This window comes from Madurella fahalii (assembly GCF_045866475.1).
Source record: "Madurella fahalii IFM 68171 DNA, scaffold_4, whole genome shotgun sequence".
NCBI lineage: Eukaryota > Fungi > Ascomycota > Sordariomycetes > Sordariales > Madurella > Madurella fahalii.
The window spans coordinates 762521-782024 of record NW_027263974.1 but is presented as its reverse complement, the minus strand read 5'-3'; the positions used below and the strand labels follow the sequence as shown (position 1 = coordinate 782024).

The window sequence follows — 19504 nt, the reverse complement described above, 5'->3', positions numbered from 1 at the left end:
TGGCTAAGCGGATTGGGGAAACAGGAATTATGTCCGGAGACTCAAATGCAATTCTAGAATTCGAGAGGCTTTGAACGTAATGCTTCAAAGCATGTCTGTCACTAGGTCAGATAGTGCAATGGTTGCCGCTTGAGTTATAGCCAAAGCTCTCGGGAATTCAAGCAGCCATTGTGGGCTAGGTCATCCTACTTCTCTCTCTAATTAGTAGCTAGTTCTTCCAGTTATACATATTAATAATAACTTCTATTTCTATTCCTGATAAATCTATTACTTGTATCAATTCGTCCTACTCTTCCAGCTTCATACATAAAAGATCTTCTACTGATAAACGAATATCTTTCATCACGGCTGCCTTGCCATGGCGGTCGGCAATCCCGTCCTTCTATGAAGCCTGACATATCAAGAACTCGTGGAGTTTGTTCTTCACGACGTATTGATTGCTGTGGGTGATGGTCAAGAAAAGGAGTAGCGCTGTAAGGGGCAAGTCATTCGCTCCTCATGATTACCGCATGATGAGTGTTTGTGTTTATGTTCATAGATTGACTTGTGGTGGCGATAGGTATGTCATGCGTTACGTTTGTATCCATCGTGCCGACAGGTCCTAGGTTTGAGGAGCGTAGACCGCGGGACGAACCTAGAACAGCAGAATCATCAGGAAATGAGCCCAAGAGCTGATTGGGCTTTGCTGTGTGCAGAATCCGAACCCCGCTTCCCATCAGATCAGCATACATGGATGTCCTATCCCGTCCGTACGTCCATTGTCTAGTTGGTGCCGACACCAGGCCCTGAAGAGAGGAAGACATGCCAAGTACTAATCTCCCAAACCGCCACTCAACTGCCCGTCAACATCTCCTTGTTCCCATAAATACTCGCCCGCAACCCGTACTCATTGTTCCTGTAGATATCCAAATACGTGTACGCATCGCACATGTACATGGTGTCACTCTTAAGAGCACAATTCTGACTCTAGCTAAAGCAGGGGTTCCCTGTAGTTACCCTTGCTCACTGGGCTGAATTGTTTGTGCCCTATGGTAAAGCAGTTTCCAGCTCAAAGCTTTCACGAGAAAGGACATGCCCTCAAGCACACAAGACACTGAGAGGTCGATCATCGATATAATGTCTCTTCACCTGTGCGTTTCAGCACTTGTGTTCAGCCAAACCCGCAGTATAATAAGGAATTAGCTTGAAAACATGGAGCGTCAATGGATCATCCAATCACCAGCCATTGCAGACAATTGGAGCACTTGCCTACAAACGCTCGAGGGCCATAGCGATATCATCAACTCCGACCGTTATGTTCCAAGGGTGGCTTCTAACGCGCAGTCATCCAACAGGGACAGATATTCCAAGGATCGTGCCCTTACATCCCTAGAAATGATTTACAGACAGCAAGCGCTATCGCACGGAACCCGCCTTTTCTAGATCCGGAAGCAGCTCTTTGGCTAGACTCCCCAGAGTATTCTATCCCCTACACCCAGGTTTTTCCTTCGGAAGCTGTTTCTGGCTCTAGCAACAGCAAGGACTAAAAGGCTGCTACTTCCAGCCGCGGCCGCTGGTGGTGTGGACAACAAACAACAAGGGTTCTATTGTGTCCTCGCTAAATTGGGAATAGCACAATCCACCTGGGGACCCATGGGCATTTCCCTAATACACAATTGTTTAGAGTTAGGAAGGGCAGTATTCTTTTTAGGCAGTGGCCACGTAGCGCTGCTATAACCGAAAGAGATGTGTGAGGGGGCTCCTTGGAGTGGCTGAAAATGAAAGGTCTAAGCTGCGGATGTTGACGGCGAGCTGCCGCCGGAGCCCAGAGAGGTCGTCACCGCAAAGGGCTAGAAGGCCGAACGACAATTCCTCTTTCCCACACCGCTTCATTCGTTCCTCTAGATATCATCGGGAGGGACAGTACTGATTGCAATATTTACCTCTGTTATGTAAGGTACCTTATGTATCGTGAAATATGGACACAGGAAATCTTGCTCCCAAGCTGTATCCCCTACCCGACCAACTAGGAGCTAGAGCAAGCTCGCCAAGGGTCTAGCAGCAGACCACAGGTCAAGACCAGCTTTTGAGAGACATCGTTGCCAGATGTCGGACCTTTTCGCCGCCTTCGGGCTCCAAAGGCGGAGACCCCAGGCAACGCCTGCATATGACGAATGATTTGTTCACCTTGTAGTAGTAGATCCCCAGAGACATTGGAAGTACCAATCGTTGAAAAACTTGCGTGTGCCCTGCGAACAGCACGTTGGGCCCGCCCAGCCCTGACTAGCGCATCGCCCCCATACAGCGGCGCAGCTTTCCCTATGTCGGCTGGCAACTTGTCGTGCTTGTCCCTAAGATTGCCCCGTGGTCGCTGTGGCGGATGAGTTGCCAGTGCCGCCTTGAATGTCGTTGATGAACTGTAGCAGCTTGGGACCAATCTGCTTTGCGATAAACTGATCACCCAGGTCATTGGGGTGAACGCCGTCACCCTGTAGCATTGCATTGGTGTAGCCGGCAGCCCGTGAACAGTCAGCAATGACGATGGGCGATTCCGACGTGGTGCGCGCCTGTACCCAGCCGGGTATGGCATTGTTGAGGGCTTCAATCGTCGTGTCGCTCCAGCTTGTAGGGATCAGTTTGTCCACCTAGAAGACGTACGTCGGCATTTGACCCAGAAGATGAGAGAGAGTTGTGGGTTAAGCAGTGCTACGACTTACGATAACCTTGACCCTCGGGTTTGCGGCGCGCATGGCATTGAGCATTGTCGTGTACGAATCGAGGATGCTCTGGAAGTTCCGCTTGCCGATGTTGACGTCGTTGGTGCCGAGCATGAACTGAACGATGTCGGGCTTGGTGTTCTGGACCCAGCCCACGATGTTGTTCCTGGCAATGTCGTACGCCTGCCAGCCCGAATGGCCTTCGTGATTAGGATCAAAGCCCGACGGCCTTGAGCACTTCCCTTGGAGGTTGCTCATGCTGCCAACGAAGTCGACACTGCTCGCCAGCCCGGCAGACGTGATTTGGTTCCACACCAGAGGTCTCCAACAGGTGAGCTCAGTAATGGAGTCGCCGAGCAGCACTGTTTTTCATCCATGCCCGGCAATGTCAACTTCAAGTTCCCGACCGCCAACTACAACGAGCAGTCTTGAGGTGGGCCACTCACAAACTTTGACCTTCTGCGCACATGTAGTGGCGGCGAGCCCGGCAACGACCGTAAAAGCGAAAGGCTTCATGATTACGAAGAGCCCAGACTAGAATTCGAACCTGTAGTCCTAAAACAAGCAGACCGTCGTGCGAGCCCATCATGCAGGGCTGCGTTGTGGTCGTCATTTATACTTGCCAACCCTGGAATGCTGGCGGCAGAGGTTGCCATATCGCGTATAGTCAATGTAGCAACCGGCTAATTACAATCATTGCCTTTGCACATACACCTTAGTGTCTCTCAACCAAGGAAGCCAAGGCGAGCTTGCTCTGGGTACAATTATAGAACTGGCGGATAATATTCAAGGGCAACGTCTTCAGAGGCGCGCCAGTAGGGTTAATGGGTTTATACCAGGCGACAAGAATGCCCCACACAAACCATCATCCATTACGCCGACTATCACGCTGCCAAAGAGATGCATGAGAAACAGGCCGAGGCAGATGCCTAAGCAGCAAGACCGAGATTCCAAGCATGAGAGAGATCTTTCATACCCAAGTACACATTTCTGCAAGATTAGGCTATAAGCAGCTTTCGGCAGGAGTTCTGCAAGATGGAGGGTGTATTGTGCTTTTGAGAACGGGCTTAAATTGGTTGCTTTTCCATTGTTCGACGTTGCATACAGCTCCAATATCTTCTTCCTCAGGTGCTCCAGGAATTCGGTGCGGCGGCCGGTTGGGGCTACGGTGACGCACAGAGCGGCGAGGGCCAGTGCGAGGTTCTCCCCAATACCGCTGCTGCAGCCGGTGATGACGGCGACAGCCGCTGTGGCGGGTAGGATTATAATGGATAGAATGAAAAGTCCCAATCACGAGTCCCTGCGCCCTGTCCCTGCTCCTAATCATCAGATTCCAATATAATTATACCTCAGGTGACCTAGCTCCATCTTTCGTTCCAACCGAGCTCTAGGACTATTTTGCATCTTTCGAGCCGTCTACATCGCGCCCCTCGCCATGTACTGGGCACTAAACCTACTCTACGCACTACTTGGGCCTTGGCAGACGGGTTGGATGTATCCGCTGACCAACTACCTCTCGGCCATCAACGGACCCATCTCGTTCCTAGTGATGCTAGTCGTGTACATGTACTACTCGGCGTGCGGGTTGTGCAGGTCGACCGTGATCCTGTGCATTGCCAAGACGTGGTATAAGGTCATCTTGTGCGTGTCGGATACCTTGATGCTCGGCATTGTTGTAATCATTTCGGCACTGGAAACGAGGTGAACGTCGTGTGGGGTGTATTCCACCATGGGGGAGGAGATGGATCTTCATGTGACTGTCAGTTCCCGTCCTAATGTTGGCCTCTGGGTTTCTCACGTGGCTGGACCAGTCAACATCGGCTTGGCAAACTAGACCTAAAACATCGATTTTGAGATACGGAAATGAGATCTCTCGATGCCAACACAGGGCGAAGTCGTAATAAATCAACACGCTACATTCTTTGGAGTTATGTCACATCCGGCCGTGACAAAGGACGAAAAGAAAAAGTGACGCAGAATGTTTGTTGGAGATTATGTCCTCGTACTCGCTCTTGCGGTAATAAGCGGCTATACAACCTGCGGCCGATAACAGCTGCGTGGACTTTAGCTTGAAATCAGCTGTACTCTTCGCCAGAGCTGGAATGACACGGCCTGAGCTACCATGATCACACAACGGGGCTGATAGGTGCGTGCACGCCGGAGTGTCTGGGATCGGCTCCCCGTTGGAGGAGGGATTGGCAATAGAATGCCTGGCATTTTGTGTTTAGTGCTCCTTGGGGCTCACCCACGGTCCCCAGGTGAGCTGGGTGAGCTAGGTAAGCCATGGTAAAGCGGAACAGACGATTACTCGATAGTATCAAATATACTGCACATCTTGTCTCAGCTGGGGGGCCGTGCCATGGTTTGCACATACCCGGAGAAATATGCCCTCTTACAAATTGTATGGATGGAGAGTCGTTGGCAGTTCCGCGATGGAGGTGTGCATATGAGGCGGTGGTTGCCACGCTGAGCTTTTGCAATCAGGTGTGACGCACTCTTGGCGCGGTCTGATTGGCTGCTTCTCGACCGGCGTGTGGTCCTCAACACCACCGGGCTGGGCATCTACGCTCCCCACCGGCGTTCACCTTCATACTTTCGCACCTGTTATCATAAGTATAAAAATGAATTCCTACGTCTTTTGCAATCCCGACTCGGAGTGGCGCCATACCTCCCAACCAAGTCTTTCAAGCCATAAACCAACCGATCCACTTGCGCCTACATCGACTGCACCACAGTGTCCCAAACCTTAACCAAGCACAAACGGCTCTTGCAAAAACGTGGTCACAAAAATGGTACCCGCCTCGGACCCGACCGACAGAAGAGGTGCAGCAGCTAAGGACCAGGTCCCCACCACCACCAGTCAAGCCGATAGTCTCGACGTATGGCCTTCTGATTATTCCGACGCCGAGATGTGCCGGTCAATCCAGCCTGCGCAGCCGCACACAGGTGGCACCAAGGCGGCTGATTTGCCTTGCATGATGAAGCGCTATCTTAAAGCTAGCACTGATGCACATGTCCACGAGCGCATTTGGGCGGAGTCGCTCGCGTTTGACAAGAACAAGGCAAGTTCGTACCAGTCCAGGTGTCATGATAGAATAGGTGGGTCCGGGCCACGAGACTGATGCTAGTTTTTGAGGTAGGACTCAAGGCTGTCGTTGACGGAACTAAATTTGTAGTCAAAATTGGTACTGTTCTCCTTGGGGAACGGGCGCCGGTGGGACCTGGAGGTGTAGGGATTTGCACACTAGGTAGACGTGGCAACGCATCCGGGTATACTGGAGTCAGACCTGTCACTACTGTCACATGAGGTTCCTCGAACATGTTTTTTCTTTTCTTTTTTTCTTTTTCTTTTTGGATAGAGGCTACGGGGCAATCTTATTTTCTTTGCTTGAATCTCTTCGTGGTTTGTGGTTTGTGGTTTGGATAGCTGTTGATATCACTACCGCACAGGAAGGGATTTCACGGCATGAGAAGGATAAAATTATATCGTCTCAGATCTGTAATTTAGATGCGCATGAAAGCGTCCTTGTGTAGGCGCTTCGGCATCGTGGCAGTGAGAACGCTCCTAAACATTGTCCAAAGCAGCGACTCGCCCAAATTCCATCAGCTCGGTGCTTACACCTTCTAGGTCATCCTCGTCCCCTTCGGCCCTGATGGTGCAAACTTTTTGAAACCCTAACGACTCAAATATTCCTTGTGACATAGGAGCCGAACTAACGCATTGAGGAACTTGGTCAAGCCTGGACAGGTCTCTTGCCCACGCCGCCAAGCGAGTTCCGTGGCCCCGTCTCCAGTAGGCGGGGTGGACAACTACCATCCCAACGATCGAATCACCATCCAGCTTGTTCTGCTTCCGGGTAGCGCCAACAAGCGCCCCCCACGAGTCGTAGTGTTGGCGGTTCAAGTCTCGACCAGGGTTGTCGGGAAGGTTGGGATAAGAACCTACAAGTTAAAACACCAGTTATTTGTCAAGAGCTCAACACACCAAGTTGGAAAGAGGCTCTGCGTTGGTTACCTCGATGGTCCTTCATCTGTCCCTTACGTGTCGAGTCGGGCTCCAGCTTGATGGTGATGACACCGACAACGACCTTAGCCCCCGCCTCGGGAAGTTCCCAACCGTTGTCGCTAGGAATGACTGCATCTGTTTTGTCGTTCTCCTGAGGATCGTACGCATCTTCTTGCACCAAAACGATGAAGTCGTCGCTTTTCATGGCATTTTGAAACTGCGTGCGATACGACAGGAGGGTGTCTTCGGGGTACTGCTCATGGTGTGGACGTTCCCATCTGAAGATTGGTGAGTATCGGAAGCCTGCAGTGGCTACGATTCCAATGCGAAGCACATCGGCCGGGGTTGCGACGCGCAGGTCGCCAAGGCTAGGGGGGTGGGAAGCCATGGTCAAGATGGTGATCTCAAGAATTTCAGAGGAACGTGGTCCTGCACGGATCAGGCAGCTCTTATGCGGCACCAGGTTTGGGCATTGCCGAGGAGGTGCGGATAAGGCTGGCTCACCAAGCCAGCCAACCAGCGTCCGACCGGCGAAGAGACCACCCCGCCCGGGTTGTCTCAGGCAGCAACACCACGCTCTTTCACCTTCGCCATCATGCCGTGTCAAAGACGCAAACGGCACACCATGACACGCGATACCGGTGATACCATGGAAGGTTCCTCTTCGCAGGCGGCGCCCTCGGGACCGTTGCCGGCCGAGTCCGATTTGCACACCTGGTCCGACTTCGAGTTCGTGGATTGGAATGCATTTGCCGAACCGGTAACTTGGCCGCTGGACCCGGGCAACGACCTGCTTGGACTCTTAGATGGGGGCGATGGCCCTCATCTTGTAGTTGACGCACCCCCATCTAGACATTCTTCATCCATCGATCTCGACGCAGCGATCACTCTGCAGGCTCGGCCGAACGCAATGGCTGAGTCGAGCTCTGACGACGGCATGGTGGTCCTGACGCCCCTACCATCATCAGCTATGTCTGTGCTAAGTATCTCAACCCCGGCTGCCGATCCCCTAGGTCCAGCTATTCTCGGGTCGCCGCCTGTCGGACTGGGTCTACCATCTGGCGGCTCTTCGGCCCCCTCCGTCTCCGAGAACAGGGCCGCCGCCGAGTCCAGTCAAGTAGTTGCGACCGCCACAGTTCAACGAACTCCACCCACAAAACATCCGGAGCTAGCGCAATCCCAAGGGTCGCCGAGTCACCAGGGTGCTGAAATCGTCGAGGTTCAGTCCTCGTCATTGTCGTCACCGTCGCGGGTGTCCAATCAAACAAGTGCGCTGGACGCGCCCGCATTCAACTGCTTCACCATGCGGCCCATTCTGCCCAAATCGCCTACGAAAGATTCGTCCACCGGTTCAGATGCCCTGCAAAGGACTTCCGCTGTGCTGCCTGTACTAGGCAAGCGGAAACAAAATACACAGGCTGGGAGGAAGAAGATCAAGTCAGTGAGAAGGGCTGGCGCATGCTTACGATGTAGAATCTACAAAGAATCTGTAAGTCGCAGAATCTCCTGATGACAAGGTAGAAAACGGATATACACTACAATATGCTGACGTGGACATGCAGTGTGACGAGAACACACCCTGCGGCCGATGCATTGCCGTTTCGAACACTGCAAAGGTTTTCAGACAACCTTGCTACAGGGAACCACTCAACAATGTCATCGCTTTCCGTGCAGGCAATGCTAGGGCCGGAAAAATTCGGTCAGAGCCTATGGTTCCTCGATGGGCGTCCGAAGACACCCTTGTGAGGCATGTGACGCTATTCTATCCATTCAAAGCCGCCATCAGAGCTAGCAACGCGAACCTCGTTATCCAGTGCCGCAAGTTCATTCCTTATACGTGGGATGTTTTAGTGGAACCATGGACAATTAGTACTGGAGATGTTATCACTCTTCAGTCCTCGCCCTTTACATGCGTAAGAGCATCTTCTGCTACGCAATATTGTCGTACCTAAACTGATTGCTCTTGCCAGTATGATCTGGATACTGGCTTAACCGAGATGACAGAGTATCTTGCGAGCACGAAAACGGCACTGCTTGACGAGAGTTTGGACGGAGTTGACGACCAGATTCTGAAACTTAGCTTTGCCGAGGCAATACGATACTCTTCGATATATCCAGTAGGTTTTCGCCATGAACATTCTCGTCTTAGTGGCGAGTATTCTAGCTCATCAGTTATAGGACTCCGCAGTCTCCGTAGCCCTTAGTATCAGGGCGGCAAGCTACTTCTCGCGGACGAGAATGGTCATGACCGGCGCTAATGTTCTCGATCTCCCATATTTCGGGGATGACCGGCTTTCGGTCGGTGGAGGATTACCGATACCAGCCGTACTTGACTACCAAGTTGACTACTTAGCAATCCGCCACATGCTTGACTGCATGAAACAAATCGTTCGTCGGCTGAAGACGTTGATCTTCTCTCAGAATGTGCGCAATGGATGGTACGAGGTTTATCTCACCACCTTCGTGTTACTCTCCAGCCTAGAGACGGTCCATGCGCGACAAATCGATATCTTACGACGGTTTGAGTCACAGGTGTGCTGAGCCACAAATATTTGCACCTCATCCACTAACACGGCTCTAGGGTGGCAGCTTGCTTTCCCAGGTACACTCAACAGGGTTAACCATGATCAAGGAGTGGGAGTATTCAGCCAAGATATTGATCTATCACTATCGGGCCATCCTCAAGGGCATGATTCCATTCGCATCGACCTGGAACGACGAGCATGCGAGGGACATGCGCCAGAATTGCCGTCTAGATGAAGACGCAATCAGTTACGTCCGTAGTTTGGCGGAGGTTATCAAAAGTCGACGTAAGTGTCGTTTCAATAAAAGACGGCGAAGTCTACTTAGTCGAAGCAGGGGTTACTGATTGAGACTTAGAATTTGAGCTTCGAGACGCATGTCAACAAGACCTGGACAACTCCTCGGCAAAGCCATTGGTATGGATATCCCAGTTGTACATGGATGACATGGAGTGAGTACCGGACGATGGATCATGGCTGGAGGCTAGTATTCAGAGAACTAGGTACGTAGGACGATTCCTGGCTATCACCGCAGCTTGTTCATGTCATCAACCCCTTGTTTCAACTCGGTCCGAGCAATATCCCGCTTTCTCCGCCAATTCGGGCTGATAAATTGCTAACGTAAGGCTTCGGCCAGATAAAAGAGTTCGTTAGCGGATGCATAGCAGGCCCCCTACACAGCCGCAAGAGGGCATCCAGTATAACATTGAACCCCTCCGTTTGCCACTAGCATTAATAGATTAGCCTATCAGCTCATTTTCCGCACTTTGTCAAACCTCCGAAGCTGTCCAATAGTATATCTCTTCGGATATGACGGCAAAAGATTTGTCAGGGAAAGCCTCGCCCTGCAGCAGGCATATCCTTGGCACCGCGACCTTTTGTCTTCCTCTTCAGTTGCGGAAACCGCTCAGTGTGTTGTAACTACCGAAGTGTGGTCGTACGAACTGTCACAAGGACATGCCATTGCGTTCTTGAGGGTGTAAGGGCCCATGTGCTATTCGCTGGATGCCCCGGAAATCGAGCGAAAGTGCAGAACTTGCGATGCACTTTACAGCCCTTTTATGCGGGTAGAGACCAACTTGGGATGGACTGGAGAAATTGAGGCTTTCTGTGCGCCCAGCAGATTGGGGGGTGTGCGGGAATTCACGAAACAAGGCTTACCGCCTTCTTCCCTCCCGTCTGTGAAGGGGATACGTAGGCTAATCAAGTGGACATTTAAGGTACTTATTCACCTACCTAGAAATGGTCCTTGATCCCTTGACTACTCGCGTCGAAAGGTAGCGCCTCTAATGATTAATTAGATGCCAAGGTTTCTATAAATCATTTATACCCACCTGTTCCTGTTTTCCTAATCCCCCGCTCTGACCGTACTCGCAGTCCTTGGGGAGTCCCACGTTGGATTGCGTGCTTATTGATTACGCGCTTTATACTTTTCCCGGCCAACCAGACCTAGTCAAAAGTACCAGATCCCCTCCGGGTTTGCCATCTACAGGACCGCCAACATGGAATCATTTCCCCTTCTAGTCCTCGATTTTCCGGAGAACATCTCGGGCGATCTTGCTTGGACTGGAGCCGACTTTGAGTCGGAAGATGACTTCACCGACTACCTCACAACGGATGATGTTGCGGAGATCAATGCAGCCGTCAAACACTTCTTAGGTTGACCCTAATGCCTCTAATCATATACGATGGGTTGCTAACTTCGTGGCTACAATAGGGCTCGGGCTTGCCCGGGGCCTTGTGAGCCCGAGGACTTTTCCCCTATCCGACGGTCTAGCTAAGCGACTCAATGCCATCACCGATCATGTCTACAATGGCAGGGGCTTCCATCGACTTCGTGGCCTTAATCCGGCGTCTTACACCGAGGCGGAAAACGTCGTACTTTACGCCGGCATCACGAGTTACGTTGCGGATAAGCGGGCGAGAAACATTGGTGGGATGGTTTTGATTGTCCCTTTTCTCCTCTCGATCACTGTTATCGATGTTCTGCTCGACTAATCCATGGTTTTGGCAATGCGTTCTACACGATAGACCATATTCGCGATAGATCCCGTGCTCCAGAGGCCGCGGTTGAGGAATTGAAGCCGCTGGAGCTTGCTGTCCCGATGTCTTTCCATACTGATGTCGACACGGGCGACATCCTGTCAATGTTTATCCAGAGCCTCCCGCTCGAGGGAGGAGATCAGTTCATCGCCTCTATTGTATCGATCTACAATGACCTCATGGACTGTAACCCCGAGGTCCTGAGGCTTCTCTCTGAGAACTGGTACTGGGAGAGAGCTCACCGGCAAGTTACACCACTCCTTCTTCCCCCTCCCCCTCCCCTTTTTTTTTGGGATCACGGGAGTGCATCCACTCCATCGTTACGAGGAATCATGGAGTCCCCGGACTAGTGGGAAGATATTTACCTAGGCAAGCTGACGCGCGACCTTGCCATCGCACACAGCCCCGCGCCGGACGAGGAGATCGTGAGGACCTACAACAGGCCCCTCATCGGCTTCGACGGGGGCAAGCTGCAGGTCAATCTGGCGGGAACCTTCCTAGGTGCCAACCCCAAGGCCCCATTCTCCTTGCCTGGGGCCCCCACCCTCTCGGAGGAGAAGCGGGCGGCGCTGCGCGCAGTCCAGGAGGCCGCGGTCCGCGTCAGCCTCCGCATCACGCCCCAGGCGGGCGACATGCTATTCCTCAACAACTTTTCCCTGCTGCACGCGCGATCCTCCTTTGTCGACTCCCCCGACGACGTCCTCAAGCAACGCTACCTCATGCGTCTGTGGTTGCACGATACCGAAAAGGGCTGGAACTCGGCCCCTGCGCTGCAGCGGAACCTCGCCGATAACTTTGACCTGGACCCGCCCAGCCAGGGCCTTTACACCGGGGAGGAGTGGGATGCAATACCGCGCGGCATGCGCGTCAAGCAGATGGGCGTCTCCGGGAACGACTGCCATGACTGATGGGTTGGGTCTGCGTGGCGCTAAACTGCCGGTCGTCTGGGTGACGTGATCAAGTGAGAATGTGCAAACCTGCTTCTCTTTCTTTGCTTTCTACATGCATGAGAGTTCTTTTGTCAATCAGCTCGAGTTGTACCGCCAAGGTAATGGACGGGGCTTCTGTGCCGTCTCTGCTAGGTATGAAGCCACTGCTCCTTGTCATCATCCCACCCTTCTCCTTAACATATTATGCAGTGTAGTGTTTGTTGTTGCTGTTCTTGCTTTTTGCCACATTTTGTTTTGCTATTAGGCTTTACCGAATGTGACACCTAGGGTTCGCAGGAAGGTCAAAGGCCTGTTGAAAAGAAAGACCTGTGCCATGTGGTGCATCTCTGGAACCTCTGATATAGCCTGTTGTAAGCCTCTTGGATTAGGGAGCTTGGTGGGCGCCTTGAAAGGCGCTGGAATATGGGCCGTTGCAGAGGAGGGTTTTCTGGAGAGGGAAAAAGGGGATGTGGAGGTTATTAGTATATACATAACTGTTGTCCTCAATTATTTGATCTGATTGATGCCTTTTGCAACGGTTTTGGGCTCGAATTGACCGTGATGCAATGTATTGAATTGTCGCTGAATTGTATGTAAACCGTGCTGGCACGAAGATTAGGTGGCACGGCGGTATGTGGACTAATTACGTCACTGGCAATTGGCTCGGGCCGAAGATCCTTAATTATCTGCCCCAAGCACAAGCCATCTTCCAACGTTCCAATGACCACAAGCAATTCAACCACCCCTTCAAGCCTCCACCTCCAACAACTTCTTAAGCCTCTGATATACTTCCCTTAGGGTGAGCATTTCTTTCTCAACACCTGTTACAGCTTTGTTAGGTGCCAAGGAACGATGCTTGGTGCCTCGACGTCAGGCTACTTCTCCTGGACATCTCTGCCGGCCGAGATTCGCCTCATGATTTTGGAGGCGATCACACAGCAAAAGCATCCCGGCTGGGCTTCTTGCGCATCCGTCTGCAAAGAATGGCAACTCTTTATAGAGAAGCAAAACTTTTGCCAGCTGAAGTTACAAGTGCCCTGCCTCGATGATTTCGAGAGTGTCGTTGGGCGGAGCAAGAGGAGGAAGAGGCTCATTCAGCACATTTGGCTCGACGTTGAGCTACCGGAATACTCGTGTCACCTTTGCAAAAGGATCGAGTCAATTTCCTGGTCGGATCGTAACAGTTCCATCATCAGTAATGGAATTTGGAAGCTGTTCCGTATCCTCAGCACCTGGGAATCGGGGCCAGAACTCGAACGAAGAGATTTGACGTTGGAGCTCAACGCGCACTCTCCCAGCGACTCGAAGCACTGGTTCAAGAACTGCTATTTTACCTCGGACAACAAGGATAACGAAGACGCAGCTTCTAACTGCAGCAGCTGGCACGATACGCAGCATGGCTGGGTTGATGGCCAGCAGATTACGGCTCCCCCTTGCTCAGCTGTGCTACGGCTCTTCGGAAGCATCGATTTGCATTTTAAGGAAGACCTTCCTCGCGTCGATATCGCCACTGGTTTCGTCGTACGTCGACAGTTACGTCGTTGGCTCCAACCAAGCTCACTTCTGCTTTTACTGAAAAAGCTTCCGGGCTTGGAGCGCATGATCTACGAGCCATGGCGGCTATGGGAACGCGACTGGAGAGTGCTTAACGACCAGCGTACGCATTGATACCAAACTTTCCTACTCCTACTTTGCACATTCAACTAAAATCCCGGTTACAGACTTTCTCCAGCTGGTACAGAATCACCTTCCACAAAGTCTCAAAAGAGTGTCGGTCTTTGAAGATTTCAGCGAAAGCCTGGCGAGGATATTCCCAACTGGCCAGCTCATGCCCTGGCAGCCGCAGGTGGAATTCTCCCGCGTTGTGGATCCTCGGATTGCTGCGGCGTTTGCCGCTAGAAGTGTCGAACTTCAGCAACTCTCGGTCGCCTACATGGTCAACGCCGAGGATTTCTTCGGCCACGCTGCTTGCAACTCCTCTTGGACATGGCATCACCTAACATCCCTGGCCCTGACGTCGCAACTCCTACGGGACACTACGCAGAGCCGCAAGGGGATTGATGACTTGCTATACGTAGCTGGCATCACCGCACGGAGGATGCCGAAGCTGCAGGCTTTTGTCCTCTGGAATGGCATGAAGGGGGAAGCCTGTGCATTCATCTACCATAGAGACGGGGGTCGTGCATCCATCACCTGGCGGGGGACATGGGACATGCAGCTCAGCCCTCGCGTGGTAAAAGCGTGGCAATACGTGGCCACGGAGCATCACTTATGCGGAGCCCTCCAAATTGGCAAGCAGCGAGTGCACAGCGTCATAGAGTCCCATGGCGATGCCATCCATTGTTTAGGCTTGCCCTGCCCAATAGTTGCTCCCGCGTCCCTTTGGCAAATACGGAGGGAAGGAGGGTAGCACGCGATTCGAGCAACTTTCCCCATCAAGAGGGTCTTTCTTTCTCTAATAGAGGTCAATTCAAGCAAGCACAACTTGTGACGAAGTGACCATCCGTCGTCCACTCTCCCCCCCCGCGCTCCTGGTTCGTCCTCTTCCCTTCTGCTTTTCCTTCTCACACCATCACCATCACCATCATCATCACCATCATCATCACCATCATCATCACCATCATCATCACCATCATCATCACCATCATCATCACCATCATCATCACCATCATCACAACCACCACCACCAGCCACCAGCGATGTAAGTTTCGTCCATTTCTAGCTACTTCCATTTGTCATTTCAAACATGGCAAGGTTCTAACTTGTATTTTCACCCCAGGCCAGTACTTCGATCAGGACGCATTGTGTCCGTCGCCGCCGCCGCCGACAGAGCCACCGCCGCCGCAACCGCCGCCTGGCACGCGTTCCACAACGAGCCATTCGACAGCCCCCGCCGGCTTCAGCTGGCGCGGGCGCTCGAGCGGGCCGACCGAGCGAAGCGGCGAGCCTTGGCCGCCCTTCGGCGAGCTTTGGCCGCCCGTGCGCGTGCCGAGTAGATGTGAGTTGCGTGTTTTCCTCCATGCGAGGTTCTAGTCGGGTAGCCATGGAGTCAGGGGTATTGGGACAAATGACGCCAGCTCATGCGGCCGTCACTGCTAAAACACCGAATCGTTTCCAGATCCGTTAGGTTTGGCATCGGCTGACTAAAACAGGCGATTACCTGCTCCTTAGGTAACAATGTATTTACCCTGCCGGCTTTCCCCACGCATGCTCCGAAGACTCCATCCACATGTACACTGGGTCTCGTGCAAGCCCTCAGCTGCCTGTCGGAGACTAGGTACTCTCAAAGCGAAAATGGCAGGTCAGAAAGAGTACCATATCGGAGAGGCACTGTACAAGCCTGCGGTGCACCATGAGTCCTTTGAGAAGCTCTGGGAAACCAAGTGGAAGGCACTTGTAAGTACTACCTAAGGTCCCTAGATTTAAATTCGATCATGTCAGTGCTAATGCCACGTCAAAGTGCAAGATGGGCGTCTACCCATTCATGTTTGGCTGCATCCAGGACTTTGAGCCCGTGGCGCAGAGCATCATCACAAAAGGCCTGAAGGAGCCATACGACTGGGATGAGTATGCTCAAGTGTTCTTCCCTAAAGCCGAAGAGCTGGCTAGCGTTGCTGAAGAGGCCAAAACGGCTGGTGAGTTGGGAAAGGCATCCGAGCATTACCTGTCAGTATTATTTTTCCCTGATTCACGTAACCCCTGAAACACATAACTCCCACTAACCCCTCGCAGGCGCAGCTCGGCAGTCTACCGCATTGCCCGCTTCCCCATCCCCCGATCAGAAAAACAGCGTCTCGCCTGGACCAAAGGCAAAGAAGCCTTTTATAAAGGCGCCGCGTACGTCCGCCTACCGCTCCCACCGACACTTTCAACCCCCCCCCCCCTCTCCCCCCTTCCGAATCATGTCACGTATTAATCAACCACCAGCCTCCTCCCAACCCCCATCCATCAAGTGCTCATTCCGCACACCCACGCCCTCGCACCCTCGGAACCCGTCGACTCCACCATCCCTATCAATCTCCTCCTCCCGCCATCCGCATCCCCCGCCAACCCCGCCCCGCTGGTCCTCATCCTGACGGGTCTGGACGGCTACCGCACCGAGCTCGCCATCTGGCAGCCGGGCTTCGCAGCCAAGGGCGTCGCCACCGCCGTCGTCGAGATACCGGGGACGGGCGACTCGCCCGCCGACGCCCGCGACCCCACGTCCCCGGACAGGCAGTGGTCTTCCGTCCTGGACTGGGTCGCCGCGGAGAAGAAGATTGACGGCAGGCGGGTCGTCGTCTGGGGCTTCAGCACCGGCGGGTACTACGCCCTGCGCATGGCGCATACTCATGCCGAGAGATTGATGGGGGCGGTCAGCTTGGGCGGCGGGGCGGATTTCATGTTTGACGAGGGGTGGTTGAGGCATGTGGATCAGCTGGAGTATCCTTTTGATTTGAGGGGGGCGTTGGCGGAGAAGTTTGGCTATGGGTCGGATGTGGAGAGGTTTACGGCCGAGGCAAAGGGGAGGTTCTCGCTTGTTGCGGACGGGACGCTTCAGAGAGTGTGCTGTAAGGTGTTGTTGGCCAACAGAGAGGGGATGAGATCTTTCCGATCGAGGATCTGTGGGTCGCACTGGAGAATGGGATGCCAAAGATGGCGAGGGTGGTGAAGGGGACGAAGCATATGGGAGAGCCGGAGAGTTTTGTGGTGGTGTTGAGGTGGATTCACGAGTTGTTGGGGCTGCAGGGCGATGCGATAGATCAGTTGAAGATGTTGCCGAGCAAGATGAAGTATTGAAGGTCAACGGCAACTCCTGTTGTCAGGATGGAGATCAGCGTCCAATTTATAATTACTCAGCGTGTTCAGGTTGTTTGAAGTTCTCTCACGTCGGGTTTGTTGCGACTATGGTCATTTTGTTCAGGGACTAATGTTGATCCGTTATCCCTCGACAGAGGCCGGGAGAGTCTGCAAGACGCGCGCAAGAGAGTGCTGGAGCAGACAGAGACAGACCCAGCGATGGTTCTATGGCCGCAGATACCGCACCCGGAGAGGGCGCCATCAGTTTGGAAGAGGGGATAAATACGTGGGTACCTAATCAATTTGCATTCAGCATCCGAATGATACGGCCTGCCCAGATAAATTGCAGGTAATGAACAGCCAAGAGTAGAAAACGGGGAATCTGGAGCGAATAATAATGGAAGTGCTCAGTAGATTTGCGAGGTGTGCAGGGATAAGGTACATACACGCCCTTCCCGTTGCTTCCGGACTGATGAAAAGAGCCGCTCCCGAGAACATTTCGGTCCTCCCCCGCTGTCAAAGACGCTGATCCTTCCACAGCGGCTCCGCACACCAAGAAACACCCCAGAGAAGTTATAGAACTGTAAATAGAACGCCTGTATTCCCTACATATATGCAGCCGCCCAAGTCGACAAGAGCCATTTCCTAGTTAATCCATCCCTTGGGCCCGCCCCAAGTTCCCTTGACCATATGCTTGTAATATACCCACGGAAAGAAGTCCTTCTTCAAATGGTAAAACGCCCGTCTCGGCGTCGCCTGGTCCATGCCCAACGCGCCAAACGTCTCCTTGGGCACGCCGCCGTACTTGAACTCGGCGAGCATCACCTTCCCGTACCCGGTCAGCAGCGGGCACGAGGTGTACCCGTCATACCCGGCCTCCACCTCCTGGCCGTCCATCGCCTTGAGCAGGTTCCGCACGAGCACCGGACTCTGCGCGGTAATCCCCGCCGCCGTCTTGGACGTGGGCAAGCTGGAGGCATCCCCGGCCGACCAGACATTCGCAAACTTCTTGTGCCTCAGCGTGGCATTGTCCACGTCCACGAACCCGGCCGCGTCCGCGAGGGGGCTGTTCTTGACGAAGGCGTGCGCGCCCATCTTGGGGACGACGTGCAGCAGGTCGAACCGCCTCGTGACCTTGTCCTTGGCGGCGGCGTCGGCCCCCACCGGCGCGAACACGGCCTTGTCCCCGTCGACGATCTCGACCAGGTCGTGCGCGAAGAGCCCCTCCACGCCGCGCTGCTGCCTCAGCGCCTCCAGCGCGGCGCTGTACTTGGGCACGCCGAACATGACGGGCAGCGCCGTCGCGAACGTCACCTCGATGGCCGACGACCCCGGATGGCCCGGCGTGTGCTTGTACAGCCCGGCGCGCTTCCAGTGGTCGAGCGCGAGCCACATGATCTTTTGCGGCGCGCCCGCGCACTTGAGGACGCCGGCCGGTTGCGTGAAGATGGCGCGGCCCTTGCGGAGCGCCTGGATGCTCGGGAAGACCTTGTCGACCGTGTCGTAGGTGTAGATGCAGGAGACATTGGAGTCCTTGGCGGCCAAGGCCTCGGGCAAGCCTTTGATGCTGGAGATGTCGACCTTGATACCGGGAGCGACGACCAGCTGGTCGTAGGTGAGCTTGGAGCCGTCGCCAAGGGTGACGGTGTTGTCCTCAGGAGCGAAGGTGGTCAGTTCTTGGTTGTAGAGGCGGAGTTTGGGGTCAAGGAGGGATCGCAGCGGTCGCTTGAGGTCTTCTTTCTTCTTGAGACCGCCGCCGACGAGCGTCCAGCCGGGCTGGTAGTGATGCCATTCCGCGGGATCGACAACGGCGATGTCGTCCTGGGCGAATTTGCCGGACCGGAGCAGCTGGTGGCTGATGGTCAAGCCGGCGGACCCGCCACCGACCACCACAACCTTGTGGTTTGTGGCGGGGCTCACGGGCAGATCAGACGCTGTTGCGAAGGTCCGATGCGCGGCGGGGATGAGGGGCCTCGAGTGTCTGGCAGCGGTTGCAGCGCAAACTGCGCGCTTGGCTATGAATTGGCTGCCGGCCATGACCACTGCAGTCGCTGACGGGTTGTCAAGGCGGTTGTGAGATGCGGTTGGTGAGAGCACGCGAGCTGAGAGGCATTGTGGGGGTTGATGATTATGAAGCAAGACAAAGGAACCTCAGACGCTGCCCTGCGCGCTCTGTGTCCAATGCGCCTCGAATGCGACGCTGAATGAGCGAATTTGCGGCCCCCGACGGGTAATCCTGGGTCCCCAGGCTGGATCCCGATAGGCTGGAAGGTCGCCGAAGGGCCCGGCATCGGAAGTCGAGGCTTTCGCTCGGCGTCTTTCACGAATGGCGCCATCGGTGGGCTGATGACGGGCCTGGGTCCGTCGCCGCCGGGGTTTAATAATTAAAATGTGGAGGTTCCGCTTCGCCGATGATTGACCTCGGGTATCACGGGAGACAACTTTAAACAGACCGCAGTCGATAAAGGCCGAAGGCGCATTCGATCCTGTAAGTTAACTATTTTTGCCTTCAGCCCTCTCTGATTGATT

The 19504-nt window shown here is 53.8% G+C and overlaps 8 protein-coding genes across 8 annotated transcripts; 5 read left to right on the top strand and 3 right to left on the bottom strand.

Moving 5' to 3' along the window:
• Positions 1–2330: 2330 nt before the first annotated feature.
• MFIFM68171_07239 (SGNH hydrolase-type esterase domain-containing protein) lies at positions 2331–3212 on the bottom strand (the record flags this gene model as incomplete). Its single annotated transcript, XM_071062659.1, has 3 exons — positions 2331–2624; positions 2697–3058; positions 3143–3212. 3 exons carry the CDS (start codon positions 3210–3212, stop codon positions 2331–2333), a joined length of 726 nt encoding a protein of 241 aa, XP_070918760.1.
• A 919-nt stretch (positions 3213–4131) lies between these two features.
• Positions 4132–4401, top strand: MFIFM68171_07238 (uncharacterized protein; the record flags this gene model as incomplete). Its single annotated transcript, XM_071062658.1, has 1 exon — positions 4132–4401. One exon carries the CDS (start codon positions 4132–4134, stop codon positions 4399–4401), a length of 270 nt encoding a protein of 89 aa, XP_070918759.1.
• Positions 4402–6261: 1860 nt separating this feature from the next.
• MFIFM68171_07237 (N-acetyltransferase domain-containing protein) lies at positions 6262–7090 on the bottom strand (the record flags this gene model as incomplete). Its single annotated transcript, XM_071062657.1, has 2 exons — positions 6262–6638; positions 6712–7090. The coding sequence occupies 2 exons, from the start codon at positions 7088–7090 to the stop codon at positions 6262–6264; spliced, it is 756 nt and encodes a 251-aa protein (XP_070918758.1).
• A 237-nt stretch (positions 7091–7327) lies between these two features.
• MFIFM68171_07236 (Zn(2)-C6 fungal-type domain-containing protein) lies at positions 7328–9680 on the top strand (the record flags this gene model as incomplete). Its single annotated transcript, XM_071062656.1, has 6 exons — positions 7328–8191; positions 8265–8615; positions 8673–8819; positions 8881–9234; positions 9284–9512; positions 9583–9680. The coding sequence occupies 6 exons, from the start codon at positions 7328–7330 to the stop codon at positions 9678–9680; spliced, it is 2043 nt and encodes a 680-aa protein (XP_070918757.1).
• A 1046-nt stretch (positions 9681–10726) lies between these two features.
• On the top strand, positions 10727–12175 carry MFIFM68171_07235 (TauD/TfdA-like domain-containing protein; the record flags this gene model as incomplete). The annotated part of the gene is made up of 4 exons (XM_071062655.1): positions 10727–10883; positions 10942–11157; positions 11256–11511; positions 11671–12175. The coding sequence occupies 4 exons, from the start codon at positions 10727–10729 to the stop codon at positions 12173–12175; spliced, it is 1134 nt and encodes a 377-aa protein (XP_070918756.1).
• An 873-nt stretch (positions 12176–13048) lies between these two features.
• Positions 13049–14606, top strand: MFIFM68171_07234 (Oxoglutarate iron-dependent oxygenase protein; the record flags this gene model as incomplete). Its single annotated transcript, XM_071062654.1, has 2 exons — positions 13049–13853; positions 13918–14606. 2 exons carry the CDS (start codon positions 13049–13051, stop codon positions 14604–14606), a joined length of 1494 nt encoding a protein of 497 aa, XP_070918755.1.
• An 884-nt stretch (positions 14607–15490) lies between these two features.
• On the top strand, positions 15491–16975 carry MFIFM68171_07233 (Conidial pigment biosynthesis protein Ayg1; the record flags this gene model as incomplete). Its single annotated transcript, XM_071062653.1, has 5 exons — positions 15491–15592; positions 15657–15862; positions 15929–16033; positions 16124–16739; positions 16796–16975. 5 exons carry the CDS (start codon positions 15491–15493, stop codon positions 16973–16975), a joined length of 1209 nt encoding a protein of 402 aa, XP_070918754.1.
• Positions 16976–17620: 645 nt separating this feature from the next.
• MFIFM68171_07232 (FAD/NAD(P)-binding domain-containing protein) lies at positions 17621–19012 on the bottom strand (the record flags this gene model as incomplete). Its single annotated transcript, XM_071062652.1, has 1 exon — positions 17621–19012. The coding sequence occupies one exon, from the start codon at positions 19010–19012 to the stop codon at positions 17621–17623; it is 1392 nt and encodes a 463-aa protein (XP_070918753.1).
• Between the last annotated feature and the right edge of the window lie 492 nt (positions 19013–19504).